The sequence below is a fragment of the Macaca thibetana genome, chromosome 4, assembly GCF_024542745.1.
Source record: "Macaca thibetana thibetana isolate TM-01 chromosome 4, ASM2454274v1, whole genome shotgun sequence".
Classification (NCBI taxonomy): domain Eukaryota; kingdom Metazoa; phylum Chordata; class Mammalia; order Primates; family Cercopithecidae; genus Macaca; species Macaca thibetana.
Genome location: NC_065581.1, coordinates 39,602,974 through 39,622,454, shown reverse-complemented (window position 1 = coordinate 39,622,454; position 19,481 = coordinate 39,602,974). Strand labels below are relative to the sequence as shown.

Below are 19,481 nucleotides of genomic sequence, written 5' to 3'. Positions count from 1 at the left end.
TACAAAAAGAAGGTGGATTCTAACTTGGGTGTTCTCTCATTCTCCTGCTCACTCTTGGATCACTCACCCCAAGGGAAGCAAGTTGCCAGGTGGAGAGGCCCATGTGGCTAGGGACTGGGGCCTGCCAATAACCACATGAGTGAGCTGAGAAGAAGACTCTCCCCAGTCAGCCTCCCCGACTTCAGATGAGTCCACAGTCCCACTTAGCCTCTGGGCAACCTCATGAAAGACTTGAAGCAGAAGCTCTTAGCTATGCCTTGCCTGGATTCCTGAGCCACAGAAGCTCTGACATGATGAATGCTCACTGTTTTTAAGCCACTCAGTTCTGAGGTAATTTGTTATGCAGCAAAGGGTAAATAATACATTAATATTTGCCTTGCTTATTTCATATTATACTAATGATTCACTATATATTTAAATATGGGTTAAAATATTAAATATAGTTTATCATTCTTCATAAATATATAAGAGGAAAATATATATTTTAAATAACTTTTGGAAGGATGTTTTTCCCCAACATATACATATTAAAAGATTTTTAATGTATTAATTATACAAGTCAATTTCTTAAATTGTACTTTTTTTTTTTTTTAGAGATGGGGGTCTTCTTGCTCTGTCACTCAGGCTGGAATGCAGTGGCACAATCATAGCTCACTGCAGACTTGCGCTCCTGGGCTCAAGCGATCCTTCCACCTCAGCCTTCTGAGCAGCTAGACTTACAGGTGCGAGCCATTGCACTCAGTTCAAAACTGTACTTTAAAAGCATACTTACTAGGTCATGGTTATAGAGAGGTTGACACACTTTTTCCAAAGTATACAAATATCTGACATTATCTTTGGATTCATTTGCTGTATCAGTGATTCTTGCATCCAAATCACGCCAATTCTAAGAAAAAAATGTATAAGAATTCTATGAAACATCCAAATATATCAGTGTGCTAAAGTTTACTCAAGAAATTCAGTCTTCCCAATCATACATATACTAAAATGGTAGATATTTAAGGGTAATTAATATATATTTTTCTTATAATACTTAAGACAAAGTTATATAAGCACCTTAAATGATTTACTAAAACTGAAGACTCATTCTGTTTATAATTAAAATTCTGTCTGTAGGCTTGAACTGGACCTGCTTCTGTGAGGAATGACTTTTCCAGGGTAATTATTTGTGACATTATATTACTCTGGGTCTTCAAGAACGGGTCAAGTTATTAAAACAGAACATCATGGCCGGGCCTGGTGGCTCACACCTGTAATTCCAGCACTTTGGGAGGCCAAGGCAGGCAGATCACGAGGTCGGGAGATCGAGACCATCCTGGCTAACACAGTGAAACCCCGTCTCTACTAAAAATACAAAAAATTAGCTGGGCGTGGTGGCGGGCGCCTGTTGGCCCCGCTACTCAGGAGTCTGAGGCAGGAGAATGGCGTGAACTCGGGAGGCAGAGCTGGCAGCGAGCCGAGATCACACCACTGCACTCCAGCCCGGGCAACAGAGTGAGACTTTGTCTCAAAAAACAAAACAAAACAAAACAAAAACAAAAAACAGAACATTATTCAAAACAAAACCTTACTAGCAAAGTGAAGGCAATCTGAAATCAACAGTTTCTTGTAAGTGGTCATGAAATAGTACCTGCTTAAATAACTGATTATGAGAATGTTCTTCTTTATTTTGAGAAGAAAAATCTATCTTCCTGCAATCTCTGCTCATTTGTATAGTTTTGCATAATGGAGCCTAGTGAACACACAGCATCCCTTCAAATGTTTGAAGTCATTTACCATATCATCACTAAGTCTTTTATTCAAAGATGAGCACTCTCTGTGCCTTTAGTCATTTAATAAGACATGGTCTTTTTTTTTTACTTTAGAACACGTAGGCTTTGTTACATAGTATATATGTGCCATGGTGGTTTGCTGCCCCTATCAACCCCTCATCTGGGTTTTAAGCCCCACGTGCATTAGCTATTTGTCCTAATGCTCCCCCTCCCCTTTCCCCGCTGACCCCTGACAGGTTCCGGTGTGTGATGTTCCCCTCCCTGTGTCCATGTGTTCTCATTTTTCAACTCCCACTTATGAGTGAGAACATGTGGTGTTTGGTTTTCTGTTCCTATGTTAGTTTGCTGAGGATAATGGCTTCCAGCTTCATCCAGGTCCCTGCATAGGATATGATCTCATTCCCTTTTATAGCCACATAGTGTATATGTGCCACATTTTCTTTATCCAGTCTATCATTGATGAGCTTTGGGGTTGGTTCCAAGGACATGGTCTTAATAGCTTCAACCTCTTGGCCTTTCTACTCTGGACGCACACAACATCACTCTAAACACACATGCTTCAGGAATGAAAGGAAGCCCTCAGTGTGATCTGGCCAATGCTGAGAAGAGCCAAAACATCACCTTCCTTTTTTCTGGAAACTACATCTCTCATAAAGCAGCCTAGGATCAAGTTGACTTGTATCAGTAATATCATTCTATCGACGGATTCGACTAAAACTGTTAAGTCTTTATCCAAAGTTGATCAATTTCTCTCTTTCAAATTCTTTCAGGATTTTTAACGTAGTCTTAATAAATGTTATCTTACTATTAACTGACCATTCTTAACATACTAGGGATGATAAAATCAAGTGCCTGTTTGAGAACTGGTCAGAGATGAAGAGAGCATGAAATGGAGAAGTCTACCCAGCAAAAACAGAAATAACATGCTCTGAACAAAACCATGTTAAAAAAATAATGGGAGCCAAACAGTTTGTCAACAAACCCATCCAACAAAGAAGTTGGGATATCAGTATGGCACCCCCACTCTTACCACTGAAGACCTTCTTGGATCTTTACATTGTCATCCAATATATTTCTTTCCCGCCCTCCTCAATGTCATTCATAGATTTGCTACCACATTTGCTTTGTATCCTTTCTAAAGACTACAGATTAGTATTTTTAACACAAAATGTCTGAAGGTCACTATGGCAGATCATTAGAGACCTCTCTCCAAGAGCTTAAATTGTATATGCCTTTGACCCAAAAATTCATAAATTCTCTCCTAGGGATATGCCTTAGAGAAATTCTCACACATGTGCATCAGGAGACATGAATAAGAATGTTCACTGAATCACTGCTTGCAATAACCCCAAACTAGAAACAATCCAAATGTCCATTCTGGGATAATAGATAAATAAATTGTGGTGCATTCATGCAACAGAATGTGATACAGCAATAAAAACAAAGGTAGCAAATGAATAATAATGCACACATTAACATGATGAATTCTCACAAATAATGTTGAGTAAAAGCTGGTTGCAGAATATATGATATGACTCCATTTACATACATTTCAAAAAAATATAAAACTAAGTCTCAAAATTTGGTATTCTGGAGAAAAAAACTGTATAAACTTATTTCAAAATGTATACCAAAGGATGAAAATACATGAATTGTTAAGACAAATCTGGAAAAGAAGAACAAAGAGTAGACGTGCAAAAATTATGATGATTACAAGAAAATGAAGGCCAGGCGCGGTGGCTCACACCTGTAATCCCAGCACTTTGGGAGGCCGAGACAGGTGGATTATGAGGTCAGGAGATCGAGACCATCCTGGCTAACACAGTGAAACCCCGTCTCTATTAACAATACAAAAAAATTAGCCGGGCGTAGTAGCAGGCGCCTGTAGTCCCAGCTATTCGGGAGGCTGAGGCAGGAGAATGGCGTGAACCCAGGAGGCAGAGCTTGCAGTGAGCCGAGATCACGCCACCGCATTCCAGCCTGGGCGACTGAGCAAGACTCCGTCTCAAAAAAAAAAAAAAAAAGAAAATGGCAAACAGTGGCCGAGTGTGGTGCGTCATGCCGGTAATCCCAGCACTTTGGGCAGCCAAGGTGGGCAGATCACGAGATCAGGAGTTCAAGACCAGCCTGGCCAACATAGCGAAACCTTGTCTCTACTAAAACATAAGAAAATTAGCTGGGCGTGGTGGCACATGCCTGTAGTCCCAGCTACTCGGGAGGCTGAGGCAGGAGGATTGCTTGAACCTGGGAGGTGGAGGTTGCAGTGATCCGAGATCGCGCCACTGCACTCCAGCTTGGGTAACAGAGTGAGATTTCGTCTCAAGAAAAGAAAAAAGAAAATGACAAACAGTGCTGGGAAAATTAGCCAGCCATTTGGAAAAAAGAATGCTAGCTGAAGAGGTAAGAGCATGACCTATATCCTGCTTCCCCTCTTACTAACTCTGTGACCTTGAACAAGAAACTTAATCTCTCACTGTTCTTTATACAAAATGGGGAAGATAATAATAAGACCCATTTGATCCAGCTGATGTGAGGATTAAATGAAATGTTATAGGTAAGATACTGAACATAATGCCTGGCACATAGTAAGCACACAATAAATGTTAGCTGCTATTATTATCATTGCTATTAAATCTTACATGATTCACACAAATAAATTCCAAGTTAACTGAAGAATAAAGCATAAAGAAATAAAACCCTAGAAATAGAAGAAAAGGGTAATTCTATTTTAAATTTAGGTTAACCTTAATTTTGCTTTTTTTTTCTTTATTGAGATGGAGTCTCACTCCCATCACACAGGTTGGAGTGCAGTGGCACGATCTCGGCTCACTGCAACCTCCACCTCCCGGGTTCAAGCAATTCTCCTTCCTCAGCCTCCTGAGTAGCTGGGATTACAGGCATGCGCCACCACTCCCGGCTAATTTTTGTATTTTTAGCAGAGACAGGGTTTTGCCATGCTGGCCAGCCTGGTCTCGAACTTCTGACTTCAGGTGATCCACCCACCTCGGCCTCCCAAAGTGCTCGGATTACAGGCATGAGCCACCACGCCCAGCCAATTTATTCTTCTTAAGAAGGTCTTTTTAAACAATACATGAAAGACAAAAGCAATAAGAGGCTGAAAAAATTATTTCAACTAAATACAAAAATTCATTATAAATGATTCCATTTTTTAAAAATTAAAATATAAGCAATAAGAAAGCACATCTAGCACCCAGATTTCGGTTCCTAATTACTACTCTCCAATAAAATAAACCCAGGCTCCTTGGAGAAGTGCTGATCTCAGGACTAGGGCAGAACAAATACAAAATGAGCCTTCAGCATTTATCTAGTGGTAGAGAGTAAAGAAGTGGTCCAAATAGAGTAAGGGAATCAGAAGGAAACACAGGAGCCAACCTGAAAGATTTCCCGATGGCCAAAGAGGAAACACAATTTGAGCAACAAACTAAATAATGATAGTATTCAATTATAACCGAAAGCATGAAATAAATACCCATGAGGCTATATTAATGAAAATAAATGATCAAATACATAACTACAATGAGAGAAGAGACAACTTTTTCTTACATAAGAATTCTGATTAATAAACGTGGAAGGAATGAGGGAACTAGAAAACCACCATTAGCATACCACAGTAATAACTGCCGCAGTCAAGATCCATCTATGAAAGCTATTCATGTAGTTTAAGGTTATCTTCCACAAAATACAATACGTGTACAGTACAGAGACCTGGCAAATTCCACCCTAACTAAATGACCAATTTTAAATCAACAGTAATAAGGCACATCAATATAATGTACCCCCTGATAAGTCATACTGGGAAGAGCACATCAACTCTGGCATTCTTACCAAAGATGCATAACTTCAATGTATTCATGAGAAACCATCAGACAAACCCAAATTGAGGGACATTCTTCTAAATAACTGACTATTACTATTCAAAAGTATCAAGGTCATGAAATACAAGTATAGACTAAGGAACTGTTCCATTGGAGGAGGCTAAAGAGACATGACAGTCAAATGCAAATAGGATCCTGGATTGGATCCCAGAACAGATAAAAATACATAAGTGGAAAACCTGGAGAAATACAAATTGTGTGTAGCATCTTTAATAGTATTGTACCAATGTTATCCCTTCATTTTGATCATTGTACAATAATTTGAAGATGTTTACATTAGGGGAAGCTAGATGAAGAGCAGGCAGGAACTCTCTGTACTATCCTGGTTGACTCTTCTATAAGTGTAAAATGAGTTCAAGTGTTCAAGTTTTAAAAAAAATACAAGCCACAGACTAAGAAAAAGTTTGCACTGTAATTGTCAAGGTCCATATGGGGGTCTGGGATTTTACCCTGCTTAGAAGTTAATACATTAGCCTTTTACTGTTTTATGGATGATGGGAGAAAACATGAGATTTGGGGTCAGAGACAAGGATTTTATTACATCACAGCAACTGGCATGAGCATTATGTTGCGTTTGTTCCCCCATGACCCACAAACTGATACTTGCACCTGCAATAGGTTGTGTTACAGGTGAGGAACATTGAGTTTAGGGGAATGTATCCTTTTTACAGTAAGCGGTTAACTAATTCTCCTCTTTGTCTGGGGTACATGTGAACTGACCCCTCAAGGTTGCTCACTGCAAACACAACTCTGAGAGATGTTCAGATAAAGAGTAGTATGGACCTTGCATTCTTTTCATATATAGTGAAAATGTGCAGAGATGCCCAGGAGTCATGGTGAATTACTTCACCCAACAAATATAACAAGTGATTAATATTCATATTATATAAAGAACTCCAAGTGGCCAGGCACAGTGGCTCACATCTGTACTCCCAACACTTTGGGAGTGTGAGGCAGGAGGATTCCTTGAGCCCAGGAGTTTGAGACCAGCCTGGGCAACACAGTGAGACCCTACCTCTATAAATAAAATTTTTTTAATTAGTTAGGCACAGTAGCACATGACTATAGTCTCAGCTACTCAGGAGGCTGAGGCAGGAGGATCACTTGAGCCGGGAGGTCGAGGGTGCAGTGAATCATGATAGCGCCACTGCACTCCAACCTGAGTGATGAAGAGAAGCCTGTCTCAAAAACATTAAAAAATAAAGAACTCCTATAAATCAGTACAAAACAATGTCTGAATTTTTCTAAATAAGGCAAAGATACAAAAAGAAAATTCACAAAAGAAATATGAATAGCCAGTAAACATGCAAAAACTGAACAACTCCACTACTAACAAGGAAAGAACAAAATAAAACAGGCCATTTTCCATGTCAGGTTGGCCCCCCAACATTTTTTTTTAGTTTTTTTAATGAGATAGGGTCTCGCTACATTGCCCAGCCTAGAGTGCAGTGGCTATGCATAGGCATGATCCCACTATTGATCAGCACAAGAGTTTTGACCTTCTCTGTTTCCGACCTTGATCAGTTCACCCCTCCTTAGGCACCTTCATCAGCCCACTCCTGGGACATCACTATATCGATGCCAAACTTAATGTGGACAGCCAATCAGCATAGTGCACTACAGCTCAGAATTCTTGAGTTCAAGCAATCCTCTTGCCTCAGCCTCCCAAGTAGCTCAGACTACAGGTTTAGGCCACCTGCTTGGAAAAATTATTAGTAAAGTTATATATTTATAATAATTAGTGCTGAAAAGTTGTGGAGTATCCAACCTAAGGAAATATTTGCATATGGACATATAAAAGCTTCCACTGCAGCAATATTTATAAACACATAGAAAAGGAACCATTTTCTTTAAAAAGTTAAGCATAGAGTTAACATGTGACCCAGAAATTCCACCCCTAGGTATAATAACCAAGACAAATGACAATATATATCAACACAAAAAGTTGTACAGTACATGAATGTTCATAGCAGCTTATGCATAACTGCCAAAAAGAATGGGAACAACCCAAATGTCCATAAACTGATAAACAAAATGTGGTATATTCATACAACAGAATATGATCCAGCATAAAAAGGAATGACATACCGATACATGCTACAACATGGACGAACCTTGAAAACAGTATGCCAAGTGAAAGAAACCAGTAACAAAAGGCAAAGAATCTATGATTCCACTTACATAAAATGTCCAGAATAGGCAAATCTAGACAGAGGGCTTGGGGGAAGGGGGAATGTTGGAAATGGGAAGGTGAGAGCTAAAGGATACAGAGTTTCTCTTTGAGGTGATGAAAATGTTCTAAAATTGGATTGTGGTGATATTTGTACAGTTATGAATACACTAAAAATATCTGAATTGTTCACTTTAAATTGATAAAATGAATAGTATGTGAATTATATCTCAGACTTGCAAAAAAAGAAAGGGGAAAATTGGTCCACAAACAGGGAAATGATCAGATAAAACCTAATAGGCTACATTAACATTTTGGGCAAGGCACAGTGACTCACACCTGCAATCCTAGCACTTTGGGAGGCTGAGGTGGGAAAATCGCTTGAGCCCAAGAGTTCGAGACTAGCCTGGACGACATTTTTTAAAAAATTATTTAATTAGTTGGGCATGGCGGCGTATGACAGTAGTCCCAGCTACTCAGGAGGCTGAGGTGGGAGCCCAGTTCAGTGAGTGGACCTGAATCATCAGCTTCTTTTCTCATGGCTTAAGCCTGGGAGGTCGAGGCTGCAGTGAGCCGTGATCGTGCCTTTGCACTCCAGCCTGGGTGACAGAGTAAGATTCTGTCTAAAAACAAACAAACAAAAAACAACAACAACAACATTTTTTGGAAAACCATACTGCTCAAGCTCCATCTAACAGGCATAACTCCAAGATATACTATCAAGGTAGGGAAGGGAAGTTGAAAAGTATTATGCTACGACATTTATTTAATTTAAAAATTAGAAACACAAAACTAAACTATGTCATTTATGCATAGTAAACTCACACATAAATACCACAGAAGATGTTTGAAGAAAAAAACAAAATAGAAAAATGTGGTTGTCTTTCTGTGCTTACGATTCAGGACACAGAGTTGTGGGTGGTGGGGCTAAGAGTATGTGATTAAGAGAGACTTGTTTTATTCGTACTGCTTAAATCTTTTACCAAAAAAGTATTAGTTTATTTTTCTGTGCAAAGAAAGAAATACATATAAAGAAAGAAAGAAAAAGAAGTCAGGTGCAGTGGCTCACGCCTGTAATCCCAGCACTTTGGGAGGCCAAGGTGGGCAGATCACTTGAGCTCAGGAGTTTGAGACCACCCAGAGCAATATGGTGAAATCCCATCTCTACAACAAATACGAAAATTAGCTGGGTGTGGTAGCGCATGCCTGTTAGTCCCAACTACTCAGGAGGCTGAGGCAAGATAATCGCTTGAGCCTGGGAGGTGGAGGCTGCAGTGAGCTGTGAACACACCATTGCACCCCACCTAAGCGACAGAATGAGATCCTGTTTAAAAAAAAAAAAAAAAAGAGAGAGAGAGAGAAAAGAAAAGGATCTAGAATCAAGCCAAACTGTAAATGACCTCCAGGAAAAGAGGTAGAATCGTGGGGATGAGATGTATTCTACTTTTGACTCTATATGCAGTTGTTTACCTCAACGAGCCTATATTGATTTTCTTCATTGATTTACAATTTCAAAAACAATTTGAAAACAAAAGATCATCACTTTCCTAGAAATCACCCCATAGCAGTATGGTCAAAATTGGTCTGTGAAATCCTGAGAAATAAATCATCATTTCCTCTTCTGGAAATAATTGTGATATATGTAAAAGTCTTACTCAAACGCTAACACTTCTAAACACGATTCCAGTATATTACACTAAGAAGTAGTTCAACAGGATAATTTTCTAGCTGCTTGTTCTGAAGTATACCAAACTTTAAATAAAAAGCCTTTTACCTTTAGCAGTTTGGAGTGTGCAACATTTAGCACATTGATGACAGCCTTACAACTTGGCCCTTTAATCTGCTCAATGATATAGTTGAACTTGGCTGACATGCGTTTCCAGTGTTCCAGTTCAGTGAGTGGACCTGAATCATCAGCTTCTTTTCTCATCTGCTCACTCTCAATAAGCACCTGCAATCAAAAAAAATTTATAAAATATAGAAATGTTATATTCTTCTTTGTTAAAATCTGATTGCATCTTTTTGAAGGCAGCTAAAAGTATAAATAATGTTCAACACCAAATAATGTTTAAGAACTCTTAGTAAATGAAGACTAGAGGAGAACTTCTACAACATGATAAATACTATCTACTAAAACTCTGCAGCAAACGTAATATTTAAAGGTGACAGTTTCTCTTATTTATTTTGTTTTTTTGGTTTTTTTTCGGTGGTGGGGGGAACGTAGTTTTTTGGTTTGGGGGCTTTTTTGTTTGTATGTTTGTTCTGAGGCAGGGTCTCGCTCTGTTGCCTACACTAGAGTGCAGTGGCACAATCAGAGAGCACCGCAGCCTGAACCTCCTGGGCTGAAACAATCCTCCCGCCTCATCCTACTGAGTAGCTAGGACTACGGGCAAGTGCTACCACAGACAGCTAATTTGTAATTTTTTGTAGAGATAGCATGTCACTATGTTGCCCAGGCTGGTCTCAAACTCCTAGGCTCAAGCAATCCTCCTGCCTCAGTTTCCCAAAGTGTCTGGATTACAGGCATGAGTCACCATACCTGGCCAAAGGTGACATTTTAGAAAACATCACTTTAAAACCAAGGACATGACAAGTTTGCCACAATCACCACCCACTTCTATTCCACCTGGTAATAGATGTCCCAGAACAAGATAACTAAAGAAACAGAAGGTATAAGAATTGGAAATAAAAAACCAGAAACAGCATAATCACAGATGATATAGTTTGATACATTTTTAAACTTCAAGCATATCTAAGGTCGGGAGCAGTGGCTCCTGCCTGTAATTTCAGCACTTTGGAAGGCTGAGGAGGAGGATCGCTTGAGCCCAGGAGTTCAAGACCAGCCTGGGCAACAAGGCAAGACCCCTTCTCCACAGAAATTTTTTAAATTAGTTGGGTGTGGTGGTGCATGCCTGTAGTCCCAGCTACTCAGGATGCTGAAGGGGGAGGATCACTTAAGCCCAGAAGTTGGAGGCTGCAGTGAGCTATGATCATGCCACTGCACTCCAGACTCGGTGACAGAATGAGACCCTGTCTCCAAAAAAAAAAAAAGACTAAAGACAAACTTTTTACAATTAATAAATGTGAACAATTTAGTAAAGTTGCTAGATATATACATAAAAATTAGTACCACTTCTTTACAAGCTATCTTGCAATCTGAAAATTTAATTTCCAAAAAGGTACAATTTATAACAGAAAAGAAAAACAGTGATAACTGGAAATTAATCTAATGAAAGATATGCAAGACCTTTTTGGAGAGAATTTTAAAACTTATTTTACACACACAAAAGACCTACCTAAATGGGGAGGTATATCATGTTCATGGATGGAAAATTCAATAATATAAAGATAGCAGTTTTCTCTAAATTAATGTACACATTCAACGAAATTCTAATAAAAATCTCAATAGAGTTTTTCATGATACTTTAAAAATTGGTTTCAAAATTAATTTTGAAAAACAATTAGCCTGAAATAGTCAATGTAGTTTTGACAAAAAACAGAAAACACTTGGCGTGCCAAATGTTGGTTTAGAAAAACGCTACAGAATTAAAGCAGCACAGCATAGTATAAAAAATAAGTAAATAGATCAGTGGGATAAACAAAGGGGTCTAACAACTTTATATATGACAGAGGTTATATTACAGATTTGTTAGACAAAAATGGACTATTAAACAATTTAACAGAGAATCTTAATTCGAGACAATTGGCTAACTATAGGTACATGAAAAACACAAAATTAGATTTCTACCTCACATCACACACACACACACAATTCCAGATGGATTAAACACCTAAATGTTAAAAATAAAATGGTAACATTTCTAAAAGACAATGTAGGAGACAGGGTAAAATTAGAAAGAAAAACATGGAATTGAAAAGCATAATTGTCAAGATAATAGTTACCACTAGGGGGAAGAAAAGGTGTTTAAAACTGGGAAGAGAAATGCAAGGGCATTTTAAGGTGCTGGTAATGTTCTATGTTTTTTCTTTCTTTCATTTATTTATTTATTTATTTATTTATTTATTTATTTATTTAATTTGAGGCAGGGTCTCACTGTGTCACCCAGGCTGGTCCTGAACTCCTGGGCTCAAGCAATCCTCTTGCCTTGGGCTCCCAAAGTGCTGGGATTACAAGAGTGAGCCACCATGCCTAGCCTTGTTCTATTTTTTAACTTGTGCAAAGGTTACACAGGTGTTCATTTTACAGTTTGTTCCTTTCATCATATTCATTTTTGGTCTGTGTTATATTCACTATTTAAAATAAAGAATTTAAGAGAATGTCTTCGTAACACTGGAGTAAGAAAGGGTTTCATAAGTAAATACAAAAAGCACAGAGTTTTTGTAGTCACTGGGGATAGCTAGGTTGAGGCTGGATTAACATTTGTAATTAATATATTTATCTACATTAAAAACTTAAGTTTCCACATGACTAAAGGCACTATACCAAATGAAACATGACACAATGGGGACCAACATAGGACTAATATCTGGAAAATATTATTTAACCTCCAAAAATGTAGTAAGATAACATCAAGCCATCCAAACGAATAAAGGGATGATACAGATAAATGATATGAACAGGCAATGATGTGGGTAAATGATATAAACAAGCAATTCAACACAGAGGAAACCAAAATAGCCATTAAATATGCTCAATCTCAATAGTATTTAGAGTAATACAAAGTAAACCAAGATATTATTTCACACTCAACATATTGGCAACAACTAAAAATCTGACAATTCCAAGTGTCACCAAAGATTTTTTTTTTTAAACAGGAAGTCTTGGCTGGGTACGGTGGCTGCAAGAGTTATCCAGTGGGCAATTACCCGTTTCAATCATCTAATGACACCTGGAAGCGAATGCTGTGGCCAGCACTCTAGACCCTAGGGGAGTCCTCCAATTTTTGCCACTCCAACTGCACAGCCCTCCTCCTAACATAGTTCTAGAAAGGTAAAACTGGAAATGCTTTTCTGTACCTCCTGCCTGGTCAAGATTTTTTCCCCTTGATCCTCACATAACTGAAGATTCTCTTGTCTAGTTCTGCTGTCCTGTGCTGATGAACTAGAGATCTGGGGGGTGGTTCCTAGAGTCCTCTTTCTGTTTAGGGCAATTATGTAATAGCCGATTTTCTTTCACAGTGTTTATAGCATAAGTTGGTGCCTCTCAAAATTTTGACATATGTTGTATTCCTATCACTACTTTTCTTACTGCCAGAAAAAGTTTGACCGTAGAGCTGCAGGCTTGCCACTGTGATGCTGATGTCAAACCGCCTAGTCTGAACTTCTTTGACAGCACAGACAACTCCACTGATCGACCAAGAGGTGCTTATTTAGTGTCTAGCACTCTGGCTCTTTGCTGTGTCTTTTCCCTCTCTCTTTTATGGAGAGTATCAACAATTTAAACATTACTGGGGATAAATGATGGCTATTCCTGATTCTTCATTCTTTCATTCTCAACCCATACTGTTATGTTTTCTTCCTTGAAGTGAGAAATATCTTAAAATTGATTTTAAGTGGTCCACAAAGAAGAATGATTTTGCTCTAGAGCCAAAAATTGGCTGAGTTTCAAACCAGATTCTGGAAGAAAGTCAAAGGAGATACCTCTTCCCTTTACATTTAGAGATAAAATACAATGGCTACGACGCACATAAAAACTACTAGTCCAGATGCAATTGTTTCAGTCAATTCACCTGTTCGATCTGTTTGTACCATACCATCAGCACTTCCTCTAGCTGACGAACAGTTTCTGAATTGCTGGCTGCAGCAGTTACTTCTTCAAAGGTGTGCAGTTTGGAAAAATCAACATTGTCTATTGTCTTTAACTTCACTGTTCCCTCAATACTTATTCTAGCACCTAAAAAGGAAAAAAAAGACATTTAATACTAATTTATATATTACATATTTTAAATATATTAATAAAAATATTAAATAATATTTAATTTTAAGAAGTATTTAATGTCAATGTGTTAAATGTCAATGTGTACTTTTATGCTCTAATTACTGAAATGTTAAAGATCTAATACTTTACAGAAATATAATTCTAATTAATCATTAGATTATGACTTCACAATTTACTGACAAAATTGTACATTGTAACAATATGAAAAAACAAAAGTATAGATTTTAAAGAGTTCATAATGAAGTATATATTTTAATATGGTGAAAATTTTCATTAATATTATAGAAAAAGATTCCTCCTGCTATAACATAAAATTAAAAAGAAAATATATCTTACTCCACCAAAGATCCTCAAAAATGAGTTCTAATGATTTCGTTTCTTACCTCTAAGTCTCATAATTACTTTGATTAACATCTTTTAAGATAGAAACTTTTTCTCTAATGTTTATGAAATATCTTAGTTAATTTGCTTCTTTTCTGCAATTTGCTAAACATTAACTTTTATACTTACCATCTAAAAATGAAAGATATCTGTTGATGGTTTCAGTGAAAATATGTTTTTCAGATTCTCCCTGCTTGGACTGGTTTAAAGCACCCCAGTTATTTGTTGCAAGAACAGCTGGTAGAAATATATTTGCCAACATATCCCTAATTCCATTTAAGAGTCCTTTCGATGCATCCAGAACAGTAAATAGAGCTTCCTGAAAGAGTGGAGTTTAAATGTTATTTCACATGCTAATCCCACTGAAGAACTGAAAAATCACAACCTGTTTTATATTGCAATAAACATAGACAACTAACACATTTTATTAGGGAATCTTAAGTGGTTATGAACCTTAGCGTTCTAAAGTCAACAGACTTATATTCTGTCCCCAATTTAATTATTCCCATATTTGCTCATCAAAGTGATGTTTTATTTGGTGCTTTAATTTCTGCATAGGAAAGGAGCAATAGCCTGGAGCCTATTCAAGGTGAGGGACATGGAACCAAACCTGCGTAAAGAAAATCCTCAGTTGAAAGTTGCCCTGTCCATGATTTTTTTTTTTTCCTGGTGAAAAGCCCTTGCCCAGAAGTTTGGTGGGATAAATTACCAGCCATAAGAAACCAAAAGCCCAGAAATCAAAAGCCCAGCACCTATGCGTGACATTTCAATTAATACATCTTAAGTGATTTAGAAATCCCAAGTCAAAAAATTAAAATTAAAAAACTTGTCTAGGGCCACCAAAAAATTGATTGCTAGTTTTTTAACTGTGAGTGTGTGGCAATAAAGTATACAATTACTACTCATACAGTTTGGTGTCATCTTGATTTGTGTCAAGGTATCAGTAGTTTTTCCCACCGTTGCTTCTGCACCATCAGTCCAATGTCAACATTGGTGAAAAGGGCAACTAGCATCTTAGTATTATGAAGAAAATGGGTTTGAGTTTAAGAACCACTGTTACATTACATGGCTCATCTGTGATTACATTTAGTTATAATGATGTAAACAAATATTTAGCTAAGTCAAATAGAATATAACTATGTTGGAAGAATAGAGGGATGGAGAAACAAGGGTCAGAAGGTAGAAAAAGAGCTAAATTATCATCTTCCAGAGAGAAAAGTCCACAGAAAATGTCTTCTTTTATTTGTTTTTTTTTCTAACTCTGTAGCCCAAGCTGAAGTGCAGTGGTGTGATCTCAGCTCACTGCAACCTCTGCCTCCGGGGCTCAAGCGATTCTCATCCCTCAGCCTCCCGAGTAGCTGGGACCACAGGAGTGCACCACCACACCCAGCTATTTTTTGTATTTTAGTAGAGACGGCGTTTCACTCTGTTGCCCAGGGTGGTCTCGAACTCCTGAGCTCAGGCAATCTGCCTGCCTCAGCCTCCCAAAGTGCCAGGATTACAGGTGTGAGCCATCGTGACTGGCCACAGATAATGTCTAAATTGACAAAAGGAGCAATCAGAGCATATTATTTAGAGACATACAGGTAAATAAAAGAATCCATTAAAAGGGTTTAATAGTTGCTTCCAGAGAATAGAAGTCAGTTTTTCAGTTATGAAAGACTTATACTATTTCATAAAAGGACTCTTTCTCTCTTTACATGCACATATAACTGAGCTAAAACAAAAGATAAATTATAAAAATGAATGGATGAAATCATGGATAAGTTGAAGAAAGAATTAATGAAATGGAAGACAAATTGAGGAAATATCCATACATAGAGGCATTGTGATGAAACTACAGGACTTTGAAGACAAAGAACAAAAGCAAACAGAAAGAAAAAAAGGCAGATTACCTATGAATTACACCAACAGGAGTGCTCTCATCATCCACAAGAAATACCATGAAATATTTACAAGGGGTCAGGGAAAAATAACTGCCAACCTAAAATCTTAAACCAAGCTAAATAAGCTCTCTTTTATCATAACAGAAAAGGAACAAGATTAGACTTCAGTTCCCTTTCCCATTGTAAAAGGTATTAAGACTCTCTAAGAATAACAAAGAGAACTTGTGGAAAGCCTACTGTATGTCAGGCAATATAATAAGAATTTGTTTTTACTATCATTTAGTGTCACTACAATCCTGTCAGGTGTGTACTATTATTCCCAATTTAAGAATGTAGAGACCTAAGTCTCAGAAAGGATGAGCAACTTTCCAGAGGATACACTTAAGTGATTAGTCAGTGGTGAAGCTAAGAGGCAAATTTGGGTCTATACAGCTAAAATTATTGCTTTTCCCATTCCATCATCCTGCCTTCCCAGAACTAGGTTAGCAATGTCCAGGCTCTAGGACAACTCTCTCTTCTTCTTTTAAAACGATAAGAGAGCTAAAATATTGAGTGAAGAGGAAGTTAAATAAAGTAACTAGTATTTTGCATCAACAAAATTAAATGTCTTCCTAGTGAATGGGAGGATAAAAATTATTTGCACACCATCAAGAAATGAAATTTTCATGAAATTAAAAGCAGTATCTAAAGTATCAATATAACTAAGCTCTATTACAGTCAATTTCTTTGAATATATAAATACATTTATTTTCTTGGAACTCAATTCAGTCCTATATTTAAAAAGGGAAAGCAAAGTAAAGCATGACTATGAAAATATATTCAGTGTTTAACTATGTATTTGCGGAAATTTTTAAACATACCTCTTGAACAGTTTTAACATTTATAGCAACATCATTACGGCAACGAACAAAAAATATGCACAGTCCTTTTAGTTTATCCGGGGCTGCATTGTCTATATACAATTTCATCATTTTTGCCCCTTTAGTTGCTCCAGGAATAGTTCGACCGCATTCTGAAAACAAAAGTCAAGAACTTAGCATATCATCACATAACAAGTCAAATGAGATAAGTTACTGTGGCTTTTACACCATTGTTTCCTCTTTTACTTTATTGTAAGAAGTTTTCAATATGGTCATAGAATACTTTTTTGGGGGGGTCTACTAGAAGATGTCAATAATTGCATCTTTTTTTTTTTTTTGAGACAAAGTCTCGCTCTGTTACCCAGGCTGGAGTGCAGTGGTGAGATCTCAGCTCACTGCAACCTCCACCTCCCTTCAAGCCATTCTCCTGGCTCAGCGTCCTGAGTAGCTGGCACTACAAGCGTGTGCTACCACATCCGGCTAATTTTTGTATTTTTTTCCTAGAGACGGGGTTTCACTATGTTGGCCAGGCTGGTCTCAAACTCCCGACCTCAGGTGATCCACCTGCCTCGGCCTCCCAAAGTGCTGGGACTACAGGTGTGAGTCACCATGCCTGCCCAATAATTGCATCTTTTTCCCTTTTTTTTTTTTAGATGGAGTCTTGCTCTGTCTCCCAGGCTGGAGTGCAGTGGCACAATCTCAGTTCACTGCAACCTCCGCCTCCCAAGTTCAAGTGATTCTTGTGCCTTAGCCTCCCAAGTAGCTGGGATTACAGGCACGCGCCATCATGCCTGGCTAATTTTTTGTAGTTTTAGTAGAGACAGGGTTTTACGATGTTTGCCAGGCTAGTCTCAAATTCCTTACCTCAAGTGATCTGCCTGGCTCAGCCTCCCAAAGTGCTGGGATTATAGGCGTGAACCACCGTGCCCAGCCAATAACTGCATCTTAAATTGCAGCCTCCTCTGGGTACCTTTCTCTGAACTCTGTATGTCTGTTCCTTTTGGCCTGGCCTCAGGGCCTTACACAAGCTGTTCTCCTATCCCATCCCCAACCTTTTACCTACCAAATTCCTACTCATCTTTCAGATCTCAGCGGAAATGCCACTATCGCAGGAAGCCTTCATTGACTCCCCCAAGAAGGTCCAGTTCCTGTACTAAATACACTCATTGTATCCACCTTCTATTAAATCCTTCCTTGAACTAATTTCAATGAAAATTAAACATTTAATTATCAATCTTTTTTAATTAGAAAAACTATTAAAAATATGAGAATTATGTTAGATAGTTGGTCACAATGTTAATTTGCAAAAATCAACAGCCTTCTATTTGCAGCAATAGCCAATTTAAAATGTAATAAAAGAAATAGAAAATCGGCCAGGTGCAGTGTCTCACACCTATAATCCCAGCACTTTAGGAGGCCAAGGCAGGAGGATTGCTCGAACCCGGGAGTTTGAGACCAACCTGGGCAACACAGCAAGACCTTGTCAATACAAATAATTTTTTAAAATTAGCCAGGTGTGGTGGCATGTGCTTGTAGTCCCAACTACTCGGGAGGCTGAGGCGGGAGAATCACTTGAGCCTGGGAGGTCAAGACTGCAATAAGCCATCATCATGCCACTGCACTCCAGCCTGGGCAACCTAGTGAGACCCCATCTCAAAAAAAAAAAAAAAAAAAGGAAAGAAAGAAATAGAATATCCACATCACAAAGCCACAGAAATGTTTTGTCTGCCCAGCCTTTCTTTTTTGGGGGGTTGGGAGATTCCTCCTGCCCTGTGATTCTGGAGGATACCAGTGCCAGGGCTCTGTAGAGGTGGGCATGTAAGAATTAGACTAATTAGACTCTGCAAGAATATAAACCTTGAATAAATACACACAAAGAAAAAAAGGGATTTGAGAGATGGAAGTCTACTGATGAATCCTACAGAAACTGCCCTGAAATCTGTGGAAATGCTCTATTCTTGTCCTTTCCAAGACCTGATTGTTCAACTGGTTCTAAATTTTGTTATCCACCTTCCGCCTCCCAAAACACTGTTTTCTGCTCATATAAGCCAGATCTATTTCTGTTGCTTGCAGCCTAAGAACAGTGATACATGGTATGTAGCAATATAAGAGCCCAAATGCCCATTTATCGAGACTGCACAGGGATTTACTACCCTCCCCTTTTTCTTTGCTAAGAGAACCTGACTTTGTCCCATTGTGTACATCCCTAGAAAGAAAACTGCTCTCTCAGCCTCCCTGGCCCCCAGGGTAGCCATGTGACACAGTTCTGGCTGATAAGACATAAGACAAGCTTGAGTTTTCCTGATGAAGAGGAGAGATGTGACCATCAATAGGGAATGATTTCTAAAATCACAATGCAGCTGTATAATGGAATGTTACATTATACCAAATTTTTTGAATGAGATAAATCTTTATATAATGACATAAAAAAATATCTAGGCTACCCTGTCAAATGCAAACACCAAGTCAAGAATAAAATGTATTATATAACCACATTTTTAGCTGATAATAAACATTTATATGTTAACACATGCATATAAGAAAGAAATGTAGGCTGGGTGTGGTAGCTCATACCTATGAAATCTCAGCACTTTGGGAGGCTGAGGCAGGTGGATCA

At 38.2% G+C, this 19,481-nt stretch overlaps 3 protein-coding genes across 4 annotated transcripts in view; 2 read left to right on the top strand and 1 right to left on the bottom strand.

Moving 5' to 3' along the window:
- The window catches only part of BTBD9 (BTB domain containing 9), an 820,757-nt gene that overhangs the window by 221,419 nt on the left and 579,857 nt on the right, over positions 1-19,481 (top strand). The window lies entirely within an intron of this gene.
- GLO1 (glyoxalase I) overlaps positions 1-19,481 on the top strand; it is a 453,994-nt gene that overhangs the window by 369,839 nt on the left and 64,674 nt on the right. The window lies entirely within an intron of this gene.
- DNAH8 (dynein axonemal heavy chain 8) overlaps positions 1-19,481 on the bottom strand; it is a 314,177-nt gene that overhangs the window by 279,081 nt on the left and 15,615 nt on the right. For both annotated transcript variants that reach the window (XM_050787538.1, XM_050787537.1), the window contains exons 5-9: positions 16,865-17,016; positions 14,248-14,437; positions 13,529-13,692; positions 9,613-9,789; positions 773-886 (exon numbers count right to left, since the gene is read on the bottom strand). In XM_050787538.1, coding sequence (XP_050643495.1) covers positions 773-886; positions 9,613-9,789; positions 13,529-13,692; positions 14,248-14,437; positions 16,865-17,016 — 797 coding nt within the window. The remainder of the gene's footprint in view (positions 1-772; positions 887-9,612; positions 9,790-13,528; positions 13,693-14,247; positions 14,438-16,864; positions 17,017-19,481) is intronic.